At 38.8% G+C, this 24888-nt stretch overlaps 1 protein-coding gene across 1 annotated transcript in view; it reads right to left on the bottom strand.

The window, feature by feature from the left end:
* Positions 1-9609: 9609 nt before the first annotated feature.
* Positions 9610-24888, bottom strand: part of Smp_081450 (adenosine diphosphatase, putative) — a 35811-nt gene continuing 20532 nt past the window's right edge. Inside the window, exons 11-13 of the mRNA XM_018791663.1 lie at positions 21263-21445; positions 14611-14717; positions 9610-10282 (exon numbers count right to left, since the gene is read on the bottom strand). Of these exons, the coding sequence (XP_018645180.1) occupies positions 10208-10282; positions 14611-14717; positions 21263-21445 (365 nt within the window). The 3' untranslated portion in view covers positions 9610-10207. The remainder of the gene's footprint in view (positions 10283-14610; positions 14718-21262; positions 21446-24888) is intronic.

Genomic DNA, 24888 nt, shown 5'->3' with positions numbered 1-24888 from the left:
AATGTATACAGTCTCTGTGTCACGAGCTTGTGTAAAGTAATTAATTTCTTTCAACTCTGTTCTTGTTCTTTCAGCACGGCTCCAGGTATTTGATTATGTCTAGTTGGTAGTCTAGCCGCTTCACTGAACTGATTTTAGTCAACCTGGTATTTATTTTTGGGGGGATTTGTATATCTCGTAATTTAGCGAGTGCGTTTTTCTCAGGACTGTAGGATTTACTGATACCAGAAGTTACTGCATCCCTATTCAGGAGGTTGGCTGGTTGCACTGGGCGAATAATAAAGTGATAAATCAAGTGCTAACAGATGATTTTCTGAAGAATATATGGATGGTTTACTTATTAGGTGATGTGTAAAAAGACGAAATTGAAAAATTGGAGTGCAATGGAGATTATAACAAGAGGGAAATTAGGCAGATATTGGCTATGCGGTAACGATAAACGTGGTAATTTCTGGGACATGCACTAAACAATAGGGGTATGGTAATCCATGAGTGAGTACATGCTTATCAAGTCTTCTCACAAAGCCATCCACCAATGGGGCGGTAGTGGCTTCGGCTGGGAGATCATTCCTAATAATGGCAACCCGATGGTTGTCTTGAGGAGCGTTATCCAAGAGATTTATGTCTCTTTTGAAGAGAGGGGGCACAACGACATTGTGGACTTGGAAGTAGAGTTGTTTGTAAATTTCGAACAGCGTTAGAAAAAATTCTTGGTGACTGCGCAAATTTGTTCACGCATCAAGTTGCATTTACCTTGGTGATATCCTCTGTGTAGTTTAAACTTGTACCTAATCTGTCTGTGAATACAAGCTTGAGACAATGCCCTGAAAGACAATTGAGAATGAATTTTCATGGGGGAAGGGTTTGTGTTAAATGAGGCAGATTGTTCATTGCATAATACTTTGACAGGCTAAATTTTAACTTATCGTCAACTTCTCACTCCTCTATCGTTGTAGGGTCCTTAAGAAGCACAATTGAGTCCTTTCCGATTTTCATTGACCTTCAGATCTTTGCGTCGTCTGCATAGATTAGTGCTGTATGGCTAGTTTTATCCGCAGATCGGCAATGAAGAATTAAAGCAAGAGTGGGCCTAAGATTGTCCCTTTGGAAACTTCTGTTGTTGAAACCTTGTAACTCGCGTGAACTCTGTCTAGCCAGCTACGAAAAATACTGTTATCTGCGTAGTTTTGGAGCTACGATGATGGTAAGCCAGTGGGACTGATCTTTGCAACCTTCGCTGTGAGAAGTACGTGAGGTCAAGTGTCCAATGTTTTTTGTAAAATTGAGGAATATTATATGGGCCAGTAGGTGGTTCAGGTTTCCCTTAGCCATGAGGAGAATTGATGGACATGAACTGCCTTTCCTAATTCCAAGTTCAGCTTCGTAGGCGATATTGTTCTTATCCATTCGTTCATTCACCAGCACTTCAATTATCTCCGAAAGCAGTGGCAATAAAGTAACTGGTCTGTAAAAGGCTGGACTTGTGATATTTCCTCCCTTGGAGATTGAGTTGAATATCGCCTGCTTCCATTCGCTTGCGAGTTGATACGAATACAGATGCTATTCTAAATTGTTCTTTAGAATATCAAGACCATAGCCTTAGCTTAGCCAATGTCAGAACAAGTAAGTTATTTGGCTCGATAAACTTTGTGTCAAAGAAGTAAATTAGCACTGTTAGAATTCAAAATAAATGATGAAACAGGGAAAAAGGGAGAAATGAAAATCATACCAAACCGTGACAAGAGGACAAAAGAAAATAGGTCAACGAACCTAATGCCTTAACAGTTGAATTCACTGGTAGATCTTAGCTAGTTCAGTATTGAAAACCTGGTAGCACATAACGACTCAACTCATGAATCCAACCGTCATAATTATTGCGATCTTCACAAGTTCCCATTCCAATAAATGTAATATGGTTTATGATAAACATCAGACTATGGTTGGTGAGTAAACTGTGCATAGTCAAACAAGGTCAAAGAGAGTTACTGTGGTAGCGTGCTTTCATGTTATCACTGATGGTTTCGTTTATGGGCCACACTTTACACTGGCACAGAAACGTACACCACGTCTATCGTCCTGAATGGTCGTTAGACAACTGGTTTCTTCAAGTAAGCATAAGCTTCGTACATGATTTCTTCCGTTGCTGTTCTCAACTTCGTTATATGAATTTGTCCGTCCAATAAATGATCGAGGAAATGGGGATGTTCAACTGTTCTTTTGCATTCTTCCCAATATTAGCTCACAGAACACAGACCGTTAGTTCCATTCTAGGTGTAGTGGCTGATTTCAAAAGAGCGACTCTAGCCCTGACTGGCAGATATGCGCGATGAATTCGATCTAGAAACGCTTTTATAGAAGTTATATGTGACAACACCATATGCAACTTCGGAGGAATCATCGAAACAACGCACTTGAATAGATACGGGTTCAAACTTTGGTTTTAGAGATCTTGGTGTATCTCGGAATTCTAACACAATAATATCAAGCTTGAATCTGGTATGCAACATGGACGCGATGCCATTTTTGAAGAATATTGCAAAAATTGCATTCAGTACAATTCTCAAACGTAAGCCTAATCATCAACTCTGCTTAGGAAGCATATTGTAAGCAAACCAGTGTTGTAACTTAAAGATCATGTCCGCAAAAATGGCGTGTAGCTGCCCTGGCGAAAGTATATTATGTATATTGAGTGACTCTACCGTCTTATATACCTACACAAAATATATCGATTCGCTTGCCAACTCGTGGGTAGCCTTAAGTCCCAGTTTGGTTTCTGCAGGCAGGTATCTTGTAAGATCACCTTGGCCGGTAATATTATTGGGTATAATGAACGCAACTAGACCAAAGACAGATGCTAAGTACAAAAAAATAGTTCTTCTGGTTGGGTTATTAGAGGCATGAACTTCGAAACCTAATTCGTTCGTTTGGATGTTCAACTTTATTCCCAGTGTCCGTTTACTAACCTCACTAAGCTCACACACGTCAATGCCCCTTCAATACAATCTTCCTCTGAAATGAACGCCAAAAATCCAGCACTTTTGCTAGACCATTCAGTTAGGTTGAATCCGCTTAAGCTTAGGATGCCTATGGAATATGAATACGTAAATTTAGCCTTTTCTATGGTATCCACGCTTATCAGCGCATCGTTCACATAGAACTATTCCCTAGCTCCTTGGATAATACACCTTAGGAATTTGTCCTGGTTATCAGAAATAGTTTTCTGCAAATCAAACGCAGCGCGGCATGACGATGAGGCTGCTCTGGATAGGTGAACTTTCATTCTCTAGACCTCTGGCTCACTTTCTAAGCCCCCTCCTGGCCACCAGAAATTCTTAGGAAGGCTTCGATCATGTGATAGAACTACTACATCATGGAACATAGCTTCGACGTCCGCCGTTAAACTTATTAATCATCACCGGAAACTGGTTATTAACTAAATCAGGTTCAGAATGAAGATTCTTGTAAAATGTTGTAATATCAACCTCAGTTTCAGTCTGGAAATGATATAGGGCTGTGTTGCGTGGATAATGTTTCAGCATGATTAGATGATCCATACCTGTAGATGAATCACACAGCAAAGCTTCCTTATCTGTTGTTATCTGTTTGATTCGTAGTTTCAGAGTCGTCAAAGATAACTCATATTTAAGATCAATGTAATCTTTTTTAAAGCTGAACGAGTTCAAGACAGTCGATTCCTTGGAAACTGTTCGCGAACGTTATGAGATAAGGAGTCCGAAACTACTACGATATGAATGCTAACGGTTGTCAGGTGTTGTTTACCAATTGTTGTGAGGCTTCAATTACTTGTTTGGATGTGTCCATGACCATATCATGAGGGGGGCTTTGATGTTCTCGTATGCAAGCATAGTTGCTTTTGTAGTAATTTTTTTAACTATGAGAAACGTTTTCTTCGCGTTATCGGCCAAATTGGTGATTTTCTCATTTTCATGAGTCCGGTCTGTAAGGATCCCGTGAAAGTTGGAAGCCAATCGGTTTTTCACATACTGTCCGAAAGTTGAAACCGGGCCATGTGGACGGTCACCAGTATTTGCGAGAACTATTACTTCTTCGCCGGTGTCGAGAAGATGTAGAACGTGTATCGTGTATCGTGTTGGCGGGTTTGGGGTCAGAAGAACTACTAGATTCTCCTCAATTTGTGAAAGACATACCATGAGTGGTGTAGTACCAATACCAGTCAGAGTTATTCGTTTCTCGTGGTCTAAAGACAGATATTTTTCGTGACGAGCTACTTTGCAGAAGTCTCAGAGCGTCAGCGACTACGCTGAATATTAATAAAAAGAGCGAAAGTATTAAATGTATACGAATTGTTTTCTTTGTCGTTCAAGATTTCGTTAACCAGTGTTTCTGAACCGGATGAAAGATTCGGCAGACACTCAGCTTCGAGATCAACAGACCGGATTCCGAAGGATTGGTTACGTACACACCAAATCACCACACTACGTATCATCGTTGAACAACTAATTCAATAGAACTCGCCACTATACATCAACTACCTTGAATATGAGGAAGCATTTAACAGTGTGGATAGGATAAACTTATGGAACCTTCTTCGACACTATGGAGTTCCTGAGAAGATTGTCAACATTATTCAGAACCCATACGACGGACTACAGTACGAAGTGGTGTATGGAGGACAGATGATAGATGCATCCCTACTGAGTTATGGGGACAGACAAGACTGCTTACTCTCTCTATTCCTTTTCCTTCTTGTGACTGACTGGATTATGAAAACCTCCACATCTCACAGGCAGCACGGAATACAATGGATAGCTCTGATACAACTAGACGATTTCGATTTCACAGATCACATAGCCATCCCATCCCATACACACCAACAAATGCAGATCGAGGCAACCAGTGTGACAGCAGTCTCTGCATCAGTAGGTCTCAACATACACAAAGTAAAAATCAAGATTCTAAAATAAAACACGGAGAACGCCAAACAATCACACTCGATCGGGAAACACTGGGAGAGGGAGAAATTTTCACGTGCCTAGAGGGAAGTGGAAAAGAGGAGGGCCAAAGGGCACACTGCGTCGAGAACCGGAAGCAGATGTGAGAAGAATGAAAAACAGCTGTAAGAATTTGGAAAGCATTGTTCAGGGCAGAGTTGAGTGTAGTATGGTGGCGAGCGACCTATACCCCTCCACGAGGGGTACAATTAGCAAGAAAGTCAATAATAATTTTATATGATGTTAACTCCTTGATTCCGTTTGAAAGCAAAGTTAGCACTTACGACGCCTTAATTTGTAGTTTCATTACATCATTTGTTGGCAGAAGATAAGCTCCATTCATTTGCGAAATAATGTCCAACATCAGTTGCTTTAATTTACCTGAAAACCTTATTTTTGTTGCTGGGGACGGTCTAATTACGATCTACTGCATTGAATCCTCCGACTACATAAGCGAACATTGAGACAACAGCATTATTATTTTTCTGTTACACTACGGCGAGAGGCAAAAACTAGGTACGGTCCTTCGTAAACATCAGCTATCGAGCCTAAAATCTCATGGTACAGAAACTCTACTCTCATACTGGGTTAATCTCTCCCTGAACAGTCAAATCCAATTGGTAAATGTGTACCCACATTGTTACGTCCCTATGCTATACAAGTACCGCAAATAGGATTGCCAAATATAAATACGCGGACTTATATGACCAGCAAATTACGCATACACCTAAAGGAACAGCCTGAGGTTCCGACTGATCCTTTTTTCTGCGTGTTAAGTCTAGAACACCAATCTCAGACTCCAAGATATAAATCATACAGTTCAAACATACTGAGTCTGTATGTAAGCCAAACATACCACATTACACCATAAAATAAAAAAATAACACTTGTACAAGATCCAGCCAAAAGAGTCTGTGATTGTGGGAGACTGCTATCTATGAACTGAACATAACTTAAGAATGGTAAATTGTATAATAATAATCTATGGGTCAAAATAAAGCTGACAGTACACATGAACGTGACGTAAATTCATCCACTAGACGACCTACGAGGAGCAAACAGAAAATACATTACCACACTACCTTCCCCACCAACTCCAATCGCCCTTTTATCTACTCTACGGATTCATTGGACATGATGCAACCCATACTTGGCGGTACAACTCATCATATGTATATTCCATTGCCTGGTCTCATAGGGACATCGATACAGAATCTACTCAGCAACCAACAAAGACCTTTTCATTCGTAACTTTAGTTCACTTGATCGTCGGCAAAGCCTTGTTCTTATCACACGTGGATACATAATGCAGATCCTAAAGTCTCCTTGGATACCTAGTCAGTCGTAGTTATACAGCCATACATATCTTACACTTTATTTGATTCATTTAGCTATTAATTCCTTTGGCGTTCGCCCACTGCATTCATCTAGTTTTTCATTGTCAACCATCATAGTAATTCGTGTTTGCCATCACGATTTTATTGCTCTACCAAGGCATGAACCAAAGTAGCGATTACAAATGCACCACTAGGTAGCGAAAGTGGATTGTTCAATTAAATGCAAGTGGAGCAACGGTTTTGACTGTATCGTTTAGCCGCTGAATCCACTGGACTCAACATCAGACGCAACTGAGGATCTACTTCAGTAAAAAAACTAATTAAGTGTTAATGGATTGTCGATAAATTGTTGATTGTCTTTGCTTACAACCGATGAGAGAATAGAATAAAGATTGATGTGCAAACACGCGCTCGATCAGACTCACACACAAATTTACATATTGGATTAAATGTCTAAATTACAGAGATCTCACAAATAATTCAATAGTTGAATATGCTTGCTACAGGTTTCACCTACCGACTAAATATATCTCAGTATGCTCCAAAGCATACAAGCAACATCTGTCGACCAATTATTGTCGTCTGTCCAGCTGTTTGTTTCTTAACTCTTTTTTAGAACCATATTTATACTGTCCATCTATGGAACGTCTACTTAAACGTGAACAATGTATCTACCGCCTAAGTTATAAGTCCCCATGTCTAAAATTAAATCAATTTCGTTCAAATGGTTGTGGACGGATTAGAAGAAGCTTTCGCTTAACGGGCTTCCGTGTCTAGTAGCAGTGGATCACAAATACCTCCAGGCAAGAACCTAGGTATATCAACGATAATAGGAAAAAAAGAAGTTGGTAAATCATAATAAGATGTTATCCTTAGTCCTTGAGAATATGTCAAGTTTCCTCTTAAAGGACTTCCGGAAAGTCGCTTGGACTAGCTCAGTCGGCTGCGAATTCCAGCGTTTGACAACTCTTAAGGAGCAGAAGTTGTGTCTGCAGTCTGTTCTGCTATGTAGGGTCTCCAGTTTCTAAGTGTTACCTCTTAGGTTAGTAATAAGACTAGGCTTAAGTAGATGTTTAAGAGGATGACCAGAAGTGTTAAGGATACTGTAAGTCATAAGAAGGTCACCTCTAAGACGCCTATACTGTAACGGGTAAATGTTAAGTGATTGGAGGAGCTCTTCATAAGGTTTGAATTTGAGTCCCCGAACTGATTTCGTGGCTCGACGTTGTATACGTTTCAGAGTGTTCTTATCCTTTTGGAGGGAGGGAGGAAATACTATGTTTCCGTACTCTAAATGGGGACGAATAAAACTGTTGAAGATTATGTGGAAAGTTCTACACGACCATGAAGAGCTGAATTGACATACCGTAAGCATTTTTCGAGGTCACAGTTTAAAACAAATGCCTTCACTTTGCCAATTAATAGCAACGGAACACAACAAACATTTCCATTACACGAATAATTAGACGTCCAGTATATCTACTTGAAAATTTCGTTGCGAAATATTCCTGATTCGTTGTTGTAACCTTGTAAGTCTGCTACGGTAACACCCTACCTGTAAGCCTTTGTTGTGCATTTTCGATCATGCCTGTAAAAATGATATGCGGTTGCTATGTTAGGAACAACTTATTACAGGTAAAATTATACTTATATGTAATCGCAGTGAAACACCTCACCTTGTCCTGTATGTGCAATATTGTTTATAAAAACATGTCTGCAATCACTATGTACTGTTTATTTGCACCAATTGTTTCATTTTACTGGAAACGCCCTTTCGTGAGTATGTGCGTTTTAGGCTACTGTACACTACGTGAAATCATTGGCTTATATTGCAAACTTAAAGTACACAACCAAATGGCAGAGTTTTTAGCTCGTTTTCAGACAATCAGATAACGGAAAAAATAATTAATTGCGTTTTTGTCCTAGGAGTCAGATATAGTTGTTAGGACCCTTGCATTATAACCGTTACCATTTTTTGACGAAAGTATTAACTGGTAATCTCAATTCATCACACCATATCTAAATTCTATTTTGGTATTTGTCAATGAGTGTGAAGCTTTCTCGTTTGTTCGATTGGATATTACGTTATCCGTGTTTACTAGATCCAAAAGCACTACTGGATCTGTGCTTTTATTCCATCCGTCGACTCTAAGTAGAAGTATGTTCGCTAATTGTCATATGTTGTTGTGAGTAACAGAAGAAATATAGTTACGTGGGAAAGTTTTATCTCACAAACTGGGACGTAACACCTGGTAGTTGGTTGACACCAAATGTTAATGACACTTATTTGACATCATGCACTCCTTACCCTTTAATTTTACTGAATCATGTTACAAGCATTAGCTTCCTATATTTTGCGTTTGTCTAGATTAACCATCAACCTAATTTTTAACGCTGAACGAAAACCGAATACTAAAATAATCCCGAGACAAAATAACATCCGAGTTCATTGACAAAAATATTTTCTCTTCGTTGAACTTTACAATAAGATTAAGTTATATCTCTTCCAAGAACGAAGCGTGAGTATATGAAAACACTTACCCCTAGTTCGGACACCCTAATTTCGTAATCCTTGCCATACAATTATTTATTTAAACACATAAATATTGGTACAAGGGAGCATCAGATAAATATGCGCCGTACAAATTTCATTCGATTTGTTTAAGGGCTGTGATACTACCCAGGTGCCCAAACTGAAGCAGGTGGTTTTCTTAGGGGGTCACACCCCGAGCCTTTGACCCAAAGGTCTCATCCACAAAGCAGTGGAGCATCGTGAGGAGATGCAGTCCCATGGTAGCCGGTGACCAACCATTGATTCATACGCCATTTGTTCCCTCAGGATACTAGAGCCCATGTGCACCCTTGGTTTGGAATCAGAGTTCTCAAACTCCCCTAGGTGGACTCACCGTGTCCACCAACCCGGTTAAAGCGCTGGAAATTCTCTTTTCATCCTCTCAATTTCGTAAACAACAGTGATGCCACGAGAAGGCAGTGAGTAGGACTTCCATGGCAGAGGCTATATACGCGTGACCATGTGAAAGCATTTGGAGAGGGAGAGCGTACTCTCCCCATTCTCGGCCGTACCAGGACACATTTGAGGGCAAATAAATTATCGAATTAGTTTTCAAATTGTTGGGTCGAAATTGACATATTAACCTGTATTATCCAGCATTTACTTGATTCATCGAAGTATCCAACCTATCAAGCAGGGTAATTTCGAAAAAAAACCTTTGCCTCTTGAAGTTACATAGCTCAATAAGCTTGTTAAATGAGTAATCTGTAAAGAAAACTATTAGGATGACGTTCTGAGATTGTATTGAAAGAATTAGATGTAATTGGAAAAAAATATACATCAGTAAACTACAAAACAATAAGTTGACTTATGCTGACAATATCAGTGAAATGATAAACCATAGTCTTTATCTACACTAAAAGAAAACAATTTAAGAACTGAAAGTTAAACAAACATTCATATTTGATCTGAGCAACTTTAAAAGAAAGAACACATTTCATATAGATTCATTTGTATAATAGACAGTTATTACCCTTCCCCCCCCCGCCATCAGGGTTCGTTGAATATAAATGTAAGAAGTAAATGAATAAACAAAAAAACAACAAAAAAGGGTTTAAAATCTGACATATATGCAAGAGTTGCTTTAAACGGTTATCATGTAACCAGTCAGTTTTAAAAAAAGAAAAGAAGGAAAGAATAATAGACCCCTATTTATTAGTAGTAACTAGGTGTTATGAAAGTCCATAAAAATGGATTTAAGAAAAAAGAAAAAAAAAACTAGCACAATTTTAATTGGGATTTATAAAAACTTTTTTAAAAAAAGAAAAGAAATCTGTTTAATATAACCATAATTATTGATTGTTTAGGGGGTTAGGGGGATAATTTTATTTATGATACATTTCTGAAAATAAGGCACCAAGACTCCAATTAATTTCAAAAGAATTAACTTTTCTAAAAAACTATAAAAAAAACAGAAAAAAGAAAAAAAAGGAAATTTACAATAACACATAGTTACTACTCAACTCAATGTTTAATTTTAGATTCATTTAATAGGATAATTGAAACAGTAATACATTGTTATTATTAGAAGGGAGTTTTGTGGAGATTTTAGTAATTTTATATAGTTGAAATCATGAGTCAATTGAAGCTAGACGATCATGGAAAACCTGGAAGCACTAGATGGCCGTTTCGTCCTATTATGTGACTCATTAGCAGTGTGCACCAGTGAAGTTCAGCCAGGTCTGTTGTGAGATAGTAACTCACTGAAGACAATGGTGAAGGGTTGCTCAATTTCGTGGATTGGTTGAAGTTAGACATTAACACCGTTGGATGCTGACTCAGTGGTCTAGATGTTAAGCGCTCGCGCATGAGATTGATTGGTCCTGGGTTCAAATCTCGCGAGGCGAGATCGTGGATGCGCACTGCTGATGAGTCTCACAACAGGACGAAACGGCTATCCAGTGCTTCCAAGTTTTCGATGGTGGTCTAGGTTCAATTGACTCATTATTTCAACTATATAACATTGTTATTACTTAAATTAGTTCAAAACTTACTTAAGTGAATTCATTTAAAATATGAATATGCTATAAGCTATCAGTTGTTTACTTTCGGCAAGTACTATCAGCACACTACTACTAATAAGTAGAATGTTTCTATGATTTATAAGAAAATTTCTTATTTTAAAAAAAATGACATTTACAACATAGTCATGAACTAATCAATTGAACACTACTTAGAACCAGATACATAGGTACATCAGTTTAGATTGGCAGAATTTACTAACACAAAGATATGAAATTATCAGGCCAAATCCCAGAATAATAGAGGTAGTAACAGTATCAGTGGTAATAAAAAAATATCAAAGATATGACTTGAGAAAGTATAAACTATTGAAACAAAAACATGAAAAAAAATTACGACGAATTGAGAATCTCACGATTTAGGAGAAGACAAATGATTTTAAGCCACGTCATTCAAAGTCTCTAAACATTAGTTACGATGATCACGAAGACACCTTCCAGGTAGTCTGTACCTATTAACATGGCTCAATCCAATTGTCAGTGACTCCATGTTTTGGTTTGGGTGCTCTTAGCTTTGTTTCAGCCTGCTCCTACACCAAACAACATCGCTCGTTGAGGTAGGCGGTGGTTGAGGATATGTAACACATGTCCAAACAACCTCAGTTGATGCAGATTCACTACCTGACCAATCGATTTGCCATCCTTGCATAGCACCTTATTGCTAACCCATGCATTGCTTACTCCGTGGTCCCAAAACACATGAGCAATGCTTCGAAGACATCTGTGATCGAATACTAGTAACGTACGAATATGCTCTATTCCTAATGGTCATATTTCACACCTATGAAGTAGAACGGATCGAACTGCTGCTCAGTGAATCCGTCATTTGTTTGATAAAGGGATATCTCACCTGCACGACAAGTGATGCAAGTTGGCAAAGGCCAATCGAGCTCTCAATGTTTGTGCAGATTTCGTCAGTCACTAGATCATCAGGACTGATGAGACTCCCAAGATAAGCGGAGCGGACGATGCGTTCATCTGCCTTATTCATTATGATTAATCCGGGTGATGATGCAAACCAATCATGAAGCAACCTTTTGCATTTGGCAAGAAAGAATCGTGTCTCAAACATACTTGCATTGTTTCTTAAGGTAGTTAGAAGACTGAATTTTGTTAGCGTCTTCATTGAACAGAACTATATCTTCTGAACATTCTAAGTCAGTAAGTGAATCTTCTGGTAGACCAACCCCTGAACAGTTAAACGATGATAGTGTTATCGTTGATAAACACCACTTGAGGTAACGAATTCCGATAACAGTTCCTCATAGGCTCTAAATCGACTGATAGTGTTCGAGTAGAGAGCCTGTATAAAATTAATGTACTTCTTTAGTACACCCACAATTATTGGTCCACAATCTTAAATCCAACGAATTAGTGATATACACCTCAATGATCATCACATAAACATTGGTACAAGGAGGTACCAAATAGATATGGGCCACATAAATCATTCCATTTATGTGAGGGCTGAGGAAATGCCCGTTTGGTTACATAACAATTGCGGACAAGTGGAGTTGTTTCATCCAAACATGGAACTCCTCAGCTTTGGATATCCACGGCCACGCCAGGAATCGAACCCAAGACCTTGAGGTCTTGCAGAGAACACCTGACTTTCAGATCACTGGATTGGCAACCAGTTGTTTATATTTCTAACTCCAGTCATTTCGTAATATTGCAGATTTAGATAAACAGTGGTTTCATATGACCATTTCCATGTGTATTCATGTGTGAAAAATATGATACTTGTAATGTGGCGGTGTGACTTTGAATATGTTAAGTGTAAGTGTTTGGAAAGGTTGTTCAAATCAGTCAAATCGTAAGACCTTCCTTTTTGTTGAGCGCAAAACGATTTAGCAGTACATAAGGTACTTCAGCTACTAGCCCTTGTTTATAGTTTAGAAAAGATTTTTTGAACCCTTTAAACATTATTAATATTGATTCGATGGTCGTTGAAAATGGAATGTATTCCTGCTGAGGATATAATTTGTAGATTCTCACATTCTTCAAGGTTATTAGATCTTTTCTGTGTTGCTGATATATCATTTGGAAGGAGTTATGATTTCATGATAAAACCCGAGCGTTGCTGCTACCTTGACGTGGTGGTCGGGCATGCCTATCGTGATGAACCAGTCGAGCTATACTGGTTGGAACAATCGTTCCTCAAGGTCCTACCATGCCAGACAGGTCGGTTGAAGAGCGGTAAGACTAAAAGTAGCAAACTCAAGGTCCGATGCGAAGTCGTACTGCTGACTGTACAGAGGTGTGACAGCAGTAAGCTGTTTCCTTCAGACAACCAATATAACAGCGATGCTGCCTTCCCACAAGGAGGAGTGGGGTTAGAAAAGGTTGACCCTAAAAATGCACACCTCGCCTTATCTCACGGATATCCGTCTGCGGCGGTAAGGTCCCAACAAGTACGGAGCCAACGAAAAAACTACCCACAAAAGGGTTGTGTGTGCCCGACCGCAAGCAGTTGTCCCTCGGGCACCGCGGTCACGCTCCCAGGTCGTTAAGACCAACACTAATCCAAATTCCTTTTCAGGTCCCTCAAGAAATACCCTTCCATGGTGTGGGCAGCCGGGAAGTGATATTAGCCCTCATACCCGTAACTGCACACGAGATCAAGTTGGTCACATTCAAATCCTTCCTACACCTAATAACTCTCTTATCTCCACGACTAACCCTTCTCACGATAAAACTCTCTGATATATAAAGTGAGTCAACATCGAAAACGTCTAATTTGTAGACACAATTTGTCTTGATATCATACTGGTTTTATTTTTGAAGTATTTACACAATCAAATAGTTGCTTGGAATTATCCACAAAACTTTTATTAAATTTAAATGAATACACTCTGAGAGATGTATGCTAATTAGATTCATTCTCTTAACGACCTGAAGCAGGAGTAGACGAAGACAATCTCACATGACTACAATATCTCGGTAGAATCGATTCATTATCAGATTAGTCTACTTTTTGATGTAATATCATGACGTACAACCTTTTTTTTGCACTAATAATTTAATCTTTTCATGCAAACAAGTGGATAAAAGTGTACTACTGACATTATCAACAATCGATCAACTAACTTAATGATTAAAATTATTTATTAAATTGAGTAGGAAGTAATAAAATAGGAAATCATGAGTCAATTGAAGCTATACCACCATGAAAAACCTGGAAGCATTGGACGACCGTTTCATCTTATTGTGGGACTCCTCAGCAGTGCACATCGATCATCCCGCCTCGCGGGATTCGAACCCAGGACTTACCAGTCTCGCGTCAGAGCACTTAACCGATAGACCACTGAGCCGGTATCCAACGGTGTTAATGTCTAACCTCAACCAATCCATGGAATTGCGTGACTAACTTCCATTGTAATGAGGTAGATACCTGTCTCTACCTGACATGGATTAGCTCCACTGGCCACGACTTCTCACCAGAACTCTAGGAATTACCTCATGGAGCCAGTCACTAGTGAGCATATGATCATTATCACAAGGGGGTTATGATTATACAAAAAAACACTATATATATATCAAAGAAAACACATCATCTATTTGAATGATTAATGGTTTACAGTTAGATCATGTTTTCATTTATTTATCATTTTCATATTGAAAATTTAACCAATACAGATTGACGAAAAAACAAAACAAAATCTTTAAGATTTCATTATTATTATTATTAACAAAGTGAAACTTACTCCAATTTTTTTATCTGCCGGGAATCCATAACCACTATGTAATAATGCAGTGATAAAACTAAGATCCATGCAATCAAATGGTCTCTGAGGATTTGGGTTACGACAAACTGTGAGAATGATGATGGTAATGATATTGATAGAAATGTGAGAAATGGAGAGGAAATAAAAAAGAATGGAAAATATATTACAAATATACCAGAAGAAGCGGATTTCTTTAGGATTATTTACTATTAGTTTTTACTTCAGTCAGTCAGTCACAATGTAGAACTTCGTACGTACGTACATCAGTTCCAGTTGCCATACCACATTAGCACATAGATGCACTTGTCGATTCTAATCACATAGTGGTAGAAGTGGTAAGAGTATAAACAGTAATCCAAAAGATTAGGGTTTGAAGATGTTATTCAAGGAGTATAATACAGGGAAAAACATTTGGAAAGAGAAAAAGATAGGGACATGAAGAATTCAGAAGATCAAAATTTGGTAGAACACAAAGAGTGGATGCACTTTCGCCATTGCAAACGATTTTGAGCCATGTCATTCAAGGTCTCTAACCATCGATTGCTATCATCTCGGGAATCCCAACCACGTTTTGGTCTGGCCGCCTCTAGCTTTCTTCCAACCTACTCCTACACCATAAAAATTTCACGTCGGGGCAGTCGGTGGTTGGGCATACGTAACACGTGTCCCAGACATCTCAACTGATGAAGTTTCACTACTTCATCAATCGATTTGCCATCCTTACCTAGTACTCGTTTTCTAACAACTACATTACTTACCCGGTGGTCCCAGGATATACGAGCAGTGCTTCAAAGACACATATGATCGAATAGTAGCAGCCTACGAATATCCTCTACTCTTATCGGCCATGTTTCGCAAGAATTGTTTACTGTTTATTTTACTTAGAGTTCACTAGGTAATGGGTTCGAACCCCGCTCCACCTACTTTGGTTTGGACAACTGGATAGTATCATCAGCTCCCACACTTAGAATGTGGTTTATACCCAAGTACCTGATGTATGAGTTAATAAACAAATATAAACTCTGAATTCAAGTTAAAGTTGGTAAGAACTAAGTAAAAAATATATATATATACACGCTTTATGTAGTCGGTTACAAAATGATCGCTTCCACTTATTCCAATCATTCGTAAACTGTAAACACTAATAATCGATCACTATATATTAATGATTTGCATGATTCGTATGCATGTTATACATCAAAATTACATTTCAACATATATTTTATTTACTTATACAAATTGGTACATATGTTCGATGCTTGAATTATATGAAATGACGAAATCCATTCATCAGAAGGGGTGGATGCGAACTGCTGACGAGTCCCATAACAGGACAAAATGGCCGTCCAGTGCTTCCAGGTTTTCCATGGTGGTCTAGCTTTAATTGACTCACGCTTTCAACTATGGAAATCCATTCACTTTATTTCTACACTTTTTATTGTTTTTATGCTTCACGAAAATTTAACAAGGGAACAAGCTTTACTATTAAAAAAGACATTAGCTTATCCATAATGAAAGAACAATGAAGTATTGTTCAAATTAGTTAGTCTGTTTATAATTATCAACACTTAGGACTTGGGAGGAATATATGCAACGATTCGGTGTTCACCTTGTTGTGCTGACGAGGTATGGCAACTTGGACTGATGCATATGTGTGCCTGGTCTTACGTTGTAGCTAACTGACTGACTGATCTATCGATTTAAACTGCCACATCATGACATTATACTCCAAAGTTACACTTTAACACGAATACGGTTGTATATAGCTGACGAGAAACCACGAAATAAAATGAATTCATATTACTCTGCTTCAAATGTTGTTCTGACTTTATACATATTCATAAATGGAATCAATTGTATGAAATCTCATTTGATATTCTTCCATATATACCAGTGACAAATTAATTATCATAGTTAAAATCAGAAGTTGATCCAACATAGACCACCTATGAAAGCCTGGAAACACTGGACGGCTGTTTCGTCCTAGTATGGGCCTCCGTGTAAGGTATGAAATAGTTATCTATCTCAGGTACTGAATGAATGAATTTACTGAAGTTAGAGATTAACACCATTGGATGCTGGCTCAGTGATTTAAGGTTAAGCGTTCACGCGTAAGACCGAATGTCCTGGGTTCGAGTCCCGTGTGTGGGATCGTGGATTCATATTGCTGAGAAGTCCCACACTAAGGCTAAATAGCCGTCCAGTGCTTCCAGGTTCTCAAAAGCAATCTAGCTTAGATCGACTTGTGATCTCAACTGTGAAAAATACTACAATCTCTTCACAAATTTTATTATTTTTTATTTAAACACATAAACATTAGTACAAAGGGGCACCAAATCTATATGCGCCACACAAATCTCATTTGATTTGTGTGAGGGCTGTGATACTGCCCAGGTGTCCAAACCAATCCAGGTGGTTTCATTAGGGGGCCACAACCGGAGCCTTTGACCTATAGGTCTGATCCACAAGGCAGGAGATTCAGTTCCATGGTAGCCGGTAACCAACGAATGATTCATACGCCATTTGTTCCATCAGGATACTCGAGCCCATGTGCACCATTGGTTTGGAATCAGGGTTTTCCAACTCTCCTAGGTGGACGCGCCGTGTCCACTAAACCGGTTGAAGCGCCGGATATTTGCTTTTCGTCCTCTCAATTTCGTAAACAACACCCCCGCCACGAGAAGGCAGTGAGTAGGACTTCCCTGTCAGAGGCTATGTATTCGCGTGGCCATGTGAGAGCATTTGGAGAGGGAGAGCGGACTCTCCTTTCTCTCGGCCGTACCAGGGCATTTAGGGGCTCTCTTCACAGATCCCTATACTGATAACAGATGAATTAGCAACACTGCATACAAGTAATTATTTACATTTGTAAGCTTTGTACGTGAATTCAACAACATTAACCAATTCGTTTAGATGTATGAATGAATCTTACTTTTCATCAATTAAGTAAATATTCTTATTTGAAAAAAGAAAAGAAAAAGAAAACTCAAATATGATTTTAAATAAACAGCATTGAAAATGTAACTAAGTGGGTTTTTTCTCTCCTGTCTCTATAACTCACATATAAAAATAATCAATTTTGTTGAAATGAAATTTCATACACTCACTCACTCGTATATGGAATACATTAAACAAAGGGTGTATATTTGTACTAAAACTAATTTTCAAATCGATTATCCTCAAAAACTAAAAAGTAGAATGATCATTGAGGGGGTTAAACAAAAGTATATTTAGGTATTGTCAAAGAAAATAAACACACACACGCACACGCAGGGTTGAAGAAATTGGACGGAAAGGTGTAAAAATAAGCTTTGTAGCTAGTTGTCAATAGTCAGTAAGACACATCATCTGTAATTTTGAGGGAATTCATAATGTCAAAAAGATTTGAAACCATGTAGAGACACACGATGGTTGGAGACATTATTATTGAGTTGATCGAAAAGTAATTAGACACTTCTGCAGAGATAGAATTGTAAATACGTTTTAGTGATCGAAAATGTAATGATGAATAAAGCTCGAAATCAAAGTTAATCGGAAGTTTAAGTGACTTGAAGCACTCAACTAAACGCATTTCTCAATGTAGAGAGTGGTCTAGCTATAGTTTACTAAATATGTTTGTCGAACTTCAAGAATGAAAGAGGGATTACCATGAAGTTATGAAAATCTTCAATCACTTGAAACAAAGTTTGAATTTGTTCACTGTTTCTTTTTCTTTGCACAATGAGATTGTTAATTATAGTCTTAAGATGGAAATAATGAACTATCAAGTTGTCATTTGATTTATTTGTATGAGGGCTATGATACTGCCCGGGTGCTCAGACCGAAGCAAGTGGTTTTCTTAAGGAGCCACACCCGGAGACTTCGACGTAAAGGTCTGATCCACAAGGCAGTGGAACATCGTGAATATACCATACATGAAAGTTAGAAAAATTCAACATTCACTGAATTCTACACATTAGTGACCGAGGAAAAGTTTTATCATCTAGAAAATTTCAAATATAAAAGGTTCACTACTTTTGGAAATGAACTTGAATTTAAAAGTAAGAATTTTCACTTTTTTTGCTTTTACAACGAGCAAAATATGTACAGTTGTATTCATCATGTTGATAAGATAATACTGTTAACGATGATGACTGAATGTAAGTAAAGTATTAGTATCACTAATAAATATAATCACCAACATTGAAGAACAACGGACCAGGTGGGTAGAACACTTCAAAGAACTCTTGAATCGACCAGCTCCACTGAACCTACCCTACATCGAAGCAGCACCCACAGACCTCCCAGTCGATGTTGGCCCACCAACAATTGAAGAGATCATCATGGCCATCAGACAAATCAAGAGCGGCAAAACAGCGGGACCAGACAACATTCCAGCTGAGGCACTGAAAGCAGATGTAGCAGCAACTGCAAAGATACTCCACATCCTCTTCAGTAAGATTTGGGATGAAGAACAAGTACCAACAGACTGTAAAAAAGGGACTTCTGATCAAAACACCAAAGAAAGGCGATCTCAGAAGGTGTGAGAATTACAGAGGCATCAGTCTTCTCTCAATATCGGATAAAGTCTTCAACATGGAGTTGTTAAACAGAATGAAGGACTCCGTAGACGCCCAACTTCGAGACCAACCAACACCAACATCAGAATTTTCAATAAGAATGTCAAGACAGTTCTACCATATGGGGCGGAGACGTGGAGAACTACGAAAGCCATCATCCAGAAGATACAGGTGTTTATCAACAGTTGTCTACACAAGATACTTCAGATCCGTTGGCCAGATACTATCAGCAACAACCTACTGTGGAGAGAACAAACCAGATTTCAGCGGAGGAAGAAATCAGGAAGAAGCGCTGGAAGTGGATAGGACACACATTGCGGAAAGCACCGAACTGCATCACAAGACAAGTCCTCATATGGAATCCTGGAGGCCAAAGGAGAAGAGGAAGACCGAAGAACATATTACGCCGAGAAATGGGGATAGACATGAGAAGAATGAACAAAAGCTGGATAGAACTAGAAAAGAAGGACCAGGACAGAGTGGGTTGGAGAATGTTGGTCAGCGGCCTATGCTCCATTGGGAGTAACAGGCGTAAGTAATCACTAATAAATAATGGATATCAGTATATTTATTGAAATAAGAAAAATGGTGTAAGGATGACTTGTTGACAAAGCCAAAGAAGCCTCAAGAACCTCAGAAAGAGCCAAAGACATTCCATCCAATCATCGCTAGGGGAACATTCCAGAATGTCGACGTGTAGCGTCCCTATTGAATGAATAAGAAGGACCGCCTATGTGCCTATTGGCTGTCCGAAATGATGATTTACTTTCAGCCAAAAACTATAAATACATGAGATTTTTGTACTATATTTGACACTGTTTGGATTAAGATTCCTACTTACTAGTCTTCTTATTTTGCGACTTAGGAGGGTTCTAGCGTTCGAGTGCTCAAGTATTACGCGACATACTAATCTAAGTTCGAGATATAACAGAAATATTTTTGAGTTTTGAATGTACTTGACACACTATCAGTGGTCATTTAGTCTTTTAATAAAACCGTTTGACCATCTATGTATAACAACAATATAAAAACTAGAGGACGATTGTTATAGGATTCTATCTCATTTAATGTTTCATAATAACTTTAGTCAGTAATTAGTTCAGCCTTTTAGAAGTTGTGATAATGTCAATAAGTGTTCATTTGGTAAGAGAAGTTTATTCTACGAAGTCACATCGTTGAAACAACCACCATCACTACTTCCAAAATTAGTTTTCACGTTATTAAATAGTCAGTCAACTACAACGTAGAACCCGGAACATTTATGCATCGATCCAAGTTGCCATACCTCATCAGCACAACAAGATGAACACCGGATTCATAGTAGTTAATTTAGTGGTGGAAGTATATAAAACAAAGGTTGTATATAAGGATATAGTATAGGAAGAAAGACAGATGGGAAGCAATTTTAATCTCAAGGTTGAAGGGAAGACAAAGAGTGTATACACCTACGTCATTCTCATCGATTCTGAACCATATCACACAGAGTCTCCAACTATTGGTTATAATAGTCGTGTGGACCCTAACCACGCAGTCTGCATCTGCCAACATGGCTCAGACTAGGAGTTAGTGACTTCAAGCACTGATGCCAAGTTTTGGTTTGGCCGACCCTAACTCTCTTCTAACTATCCCCAATACTAGTCAGCATAGCGCGTCATGGTAATCAGTGTTCAGGCATACGTAACATGTAGCCTAACCATCTCAGTCGATGAAGATTCATCACCTCATCAACTGATTTACAATCATTCCCTAATACCCTGTGTCTAACCTCACTATTACTTACCCGGTGATCCCAGCAGACGCGACCAATATTTCTAAGACATATGTCGTCAAATACTAGTAACTTACGAGTATCTTCTACTCTTAATGGCCATGTTTCACAGCCGTAAAGTAGAACAGAGAGAACTGCTTTGCAGGATACTCATCTCTTCATTGATAAACAGATATCTCGTCTTCACCATCGGTGAATAATTATATGATGGTTCAAATTTAAACTTTTTCAAACAGAATAGTGATATAAGATATAAAATAAACACAAATTTCTTTTAAAAAAACAAACAAACAAACAATCCTACTTTGTTCAGCAGCATTTTGAAAATCATTCACTGTAAGAAATCCACCAGTAGTTTCATGAATTAAACCAACACTAACAGCTAAATCAAAATAATATGAAAATGCATAAAATTCACGTGTTTTCACTTCAATTGGTTGATGAACAATATTATTGTTAGGTGGATATCTGATAACATTTACATCACCTAATGAAAAGAAAAAAAATATATTGATTGTTTATTACTGTGGAAAATAAGAACGATAACAATATAGGGTCACATTTATTACCAGGAAACAAACATGACAAAAACCTTATTTGAATGAAAGCAGAATAAATAAGATCAGTCAGTCACAACGTACCACTTTGTACGTATGCACATCAGTTCCAGTTGCCATACCACATTAACACAGAGATGCAGTGGTCCATTTAAATCCCATAGTGATAGAAGTAGTAAGAGTATAAACAGTAATCCAAAAGATTAGGGTTTGAAGAAGTTATTAAAGGAGTACAATCCAATGAAATAAATTTGGAAAGAGAAAAAGGATACGGACATAAAGAATTCAGAAGATTAGAATTTGGCAAAACATAAAGAGTGGATGCACCTTCGCCATTGTAAACGATTTTGTGCCATGTCATTCAAGATCTCCAACCATTGATTGCTAGTATCTCGCGAATCCCAACCAGGTAGTCTACACCTACCATCATGGCTCGGTCCCTTTGTTAGTGACTTCATGGATTTATGTCACGTTTTGGTCTGGCCGCCCCTAGCTTTCTTCCAATCTGTCCCTACACCATAAATAAGATGGTGAAAAAAATAGTAGAAATTAGAATTTATTTTCTGAAGAATGTAGGATGTTGTTTTGGAAAGGATTGCCCAAGGACAGGGTTGGATGAAGCAAAACTGGCGTACGGCTTATGCTCCTACACGAGGGGTAACATGAGTAAGTAAGTAAGTTAGTAGTATGTTGTTTCGTAAATTTTTATCCATACTATATTCTTTAGGTAACAAGACTATGAAAAAATGAATCTTAAGTAGGCAGGTAGGTTTGTGGGTAGGTAGGGAGATACAACAATGTCCTAACACTTTGAAGTAATCAACTTTTAATTATTAGGTTGTAAACTTGACAGCCTAACTGCCTTACTTAATTTATTCTAAGTAGTAGTTAGTTTTCTATTACTATTGTTATTATCTATATCAATAGAAAACTATAGCTTAATTCCCGACCATTGCTGCTACCTTGACGTGGTGGTCGGGCATGCCTTTCGTGATGAACCAATCGAGCTTTACTGGCTAGAACAATCATTCCTCAAGGTCCTACCATGCCAGACAGGTCGGTTGAAGAGCAATAAGACTAAATGCAGCAAACCCAAAGTCCAAAGGCGAAGTCGTACTGCTTATTGTACAGAGGTGTGATGGAAGTAAAGTGTTTCCCTTCAGACAACCAGCATAACAGCGATGCTGCCTTCCCACAAGGAAGGGTAGGGTTAGAAAAGGTAGACCCTGAAAATGCACACCTCGCCTTATCCCACGGATTTTCGTCTCCGACGGTAAGGTCTCAGCAAGTACGGAGCTAACACAAAAACTGCCCACAAAAAAGTCGTGTGTGACCGGCCTCAAGCAGTTGTCCCTTGGGCACTGCGGTCACGCTCTCAGGTCACTAAGACCACTTCTAATCCAATTTCCTTTTCAGGTACCTTTAGAAGGAACCCTTCCACGGTGTGAGCAACCGGGAAGTGATAAGCGCCTTCAGATCTCTAACAGCACTCAATACTACCGTATTCGTAATGCATTTACCTCTTTCCTTCATATGATTACTCCTACTTTGACTTTTAACTCCAAACGTCCTCCTTAAATGTCACCATGATCAACGATTCTAGTGCGCGAAATACTGTCCCAGGTCTACTAAAACCTCGCTCCAAACTACACATTGGAGCCTTCAACGTAGGTACCTTATGTCAAATCGGCTAGCAGACCTCCTTGGCTAAAACTCTAGAATATCGTACCATTGATGTATGCTGTCTCCGAAACACACATACAGGATCTCAGTGTGGTCATTCACTTGACCTCACCTCGCCAAAATGGAGAGCCGACGAGATACACCCTCCGTGTATCTGACAACCCGATAGTTAGTTCTCGTGAACTTCCAGGTGTAGGCATAACACTTAGTACAATGGTAGAACAAGAACTATTAGCATGGATTCCTGTTAACAGTCACCTATGTGTTGTTCGGCTAAACGGCTAGGTAAGAGCTTGGAAGGATAGGAACACACGTCGTTAGCTTTTCATCATTTCTGTCTACGCTTTCACTAACTGCATCCCGGATGAAGTGAAAAATGAATTTTGCAGAAAGCTTTCTGAACTTCTTCAAAAAGCTAAACGCTTAGACATAATACTCGTAACAGGTGACTTTAATGCCCAAGTAGGTAGCTTGAACCAAACAGAAAGATATTTAGGTGGGTATTTTGGTATTCCGGGTCAACGAACAGATAATAGTGACCGTCTGCTGCAACTGTGCTCAGATAATTGTTTATTTCTAACAAGCACCAATTTTAAGCATAAAGAGAGAAACCGTTTGAAATAGAGACCCCCTACACCAAACCAACGATGGACTCAAATGGACTTTATTTCCATCAGTCATCGTTGGAGAGACTCGATGGAATACATGTTTAGACACTAATCATACTCTAATACGAGCACATATTTGCTTAAGCCTCACTGGTCTGAACCACGTTGGTAGATTCAGACTACCTGGTTGGGGTCCGCGCCACTATCGTAACCAGTGGTTGGATACTCTAGGTGACATGACTCAGAATCGATCACAATAGTGTAGGTATATACACTCTTTATCTTCCGTTAAACTGTGAGGTTAAAATTACTTTATACCTTACTTTCTACGAACTAATTCGTTCTCCCTGTATCATACGTCATATGAAATGTTTTGTTTACTACCATAGAAGTAACTGCTTTTATGAATTTAGTGTTCATCTTTTTGTTTTAATGAGGTATGGTAACTTGAACCAATGCAGATATGTGCCTAGTCCTATGTTGTAGATAACTAACTAACTAAACTAATAGCCTAATTATCAGAAGGGGTTTGGGGAGATTTTAGTAATTTTATAGAGTTGAGATCATGAGTCAATTGAAGCTAGACCACCATGGAAAACCTGGAAGCACTGGACGGCCAACTCGTCCTATTATGGGACTCCTCAGCAGTGCGCACCCACGATCCCGCACTCGCGAGATTCGAACAAAGGACCTACCAGTCTCGAGCCAGAGCTCTTAACCGATAGACCACTGAGCCGGCATCCAACGGTGTTAATGTCTAACTTCAACTGATCCACGAAATTGAGCAACCATTCACCAATGTCATCAGTGAGTTACTATCTCACAACAGACCTGGTTGAACTCCACTGGCCACTGCTTCCCACTAGAACTCCATGAAATACCTCATGGAGTCAGTCACTAGTGAGCACATGATCATTATCAGAAGGGGTTTTGTGGAGATTTTAGTATGTATATATGAGTTGATATCATGAATCCGTTGAAGCTACACCACCATGGAAAACCTGTAAGCACTGGACGAGACTGGTAGGTCCTTTGTTCGAATCTCGCGAGTGCGGGATCGTGGGTGCGCACTGCTGAGGAGT

The sequence above is a fragment of the Schistosoma mansoni genome, assembly GCF_000237925.1.
Source record: "Schistosoma mansoni, WGS project CABG00000000 data, chromosome 1 unplaced supercontig 0135, strain Puerto Rico, whole genome shotgun sequence".
Lineage (NCBI taxonomy): Eukaryota > Metazoa > Platyhelminthes > Trematoda > Strigeidida > Schistosomatidae > Schistosoma > Schistosoma mansoni.
Note: the sequence above shows the minus strand (reverse complement) of the source record. Positions and strands in the feature narration are given on the sequence as shown.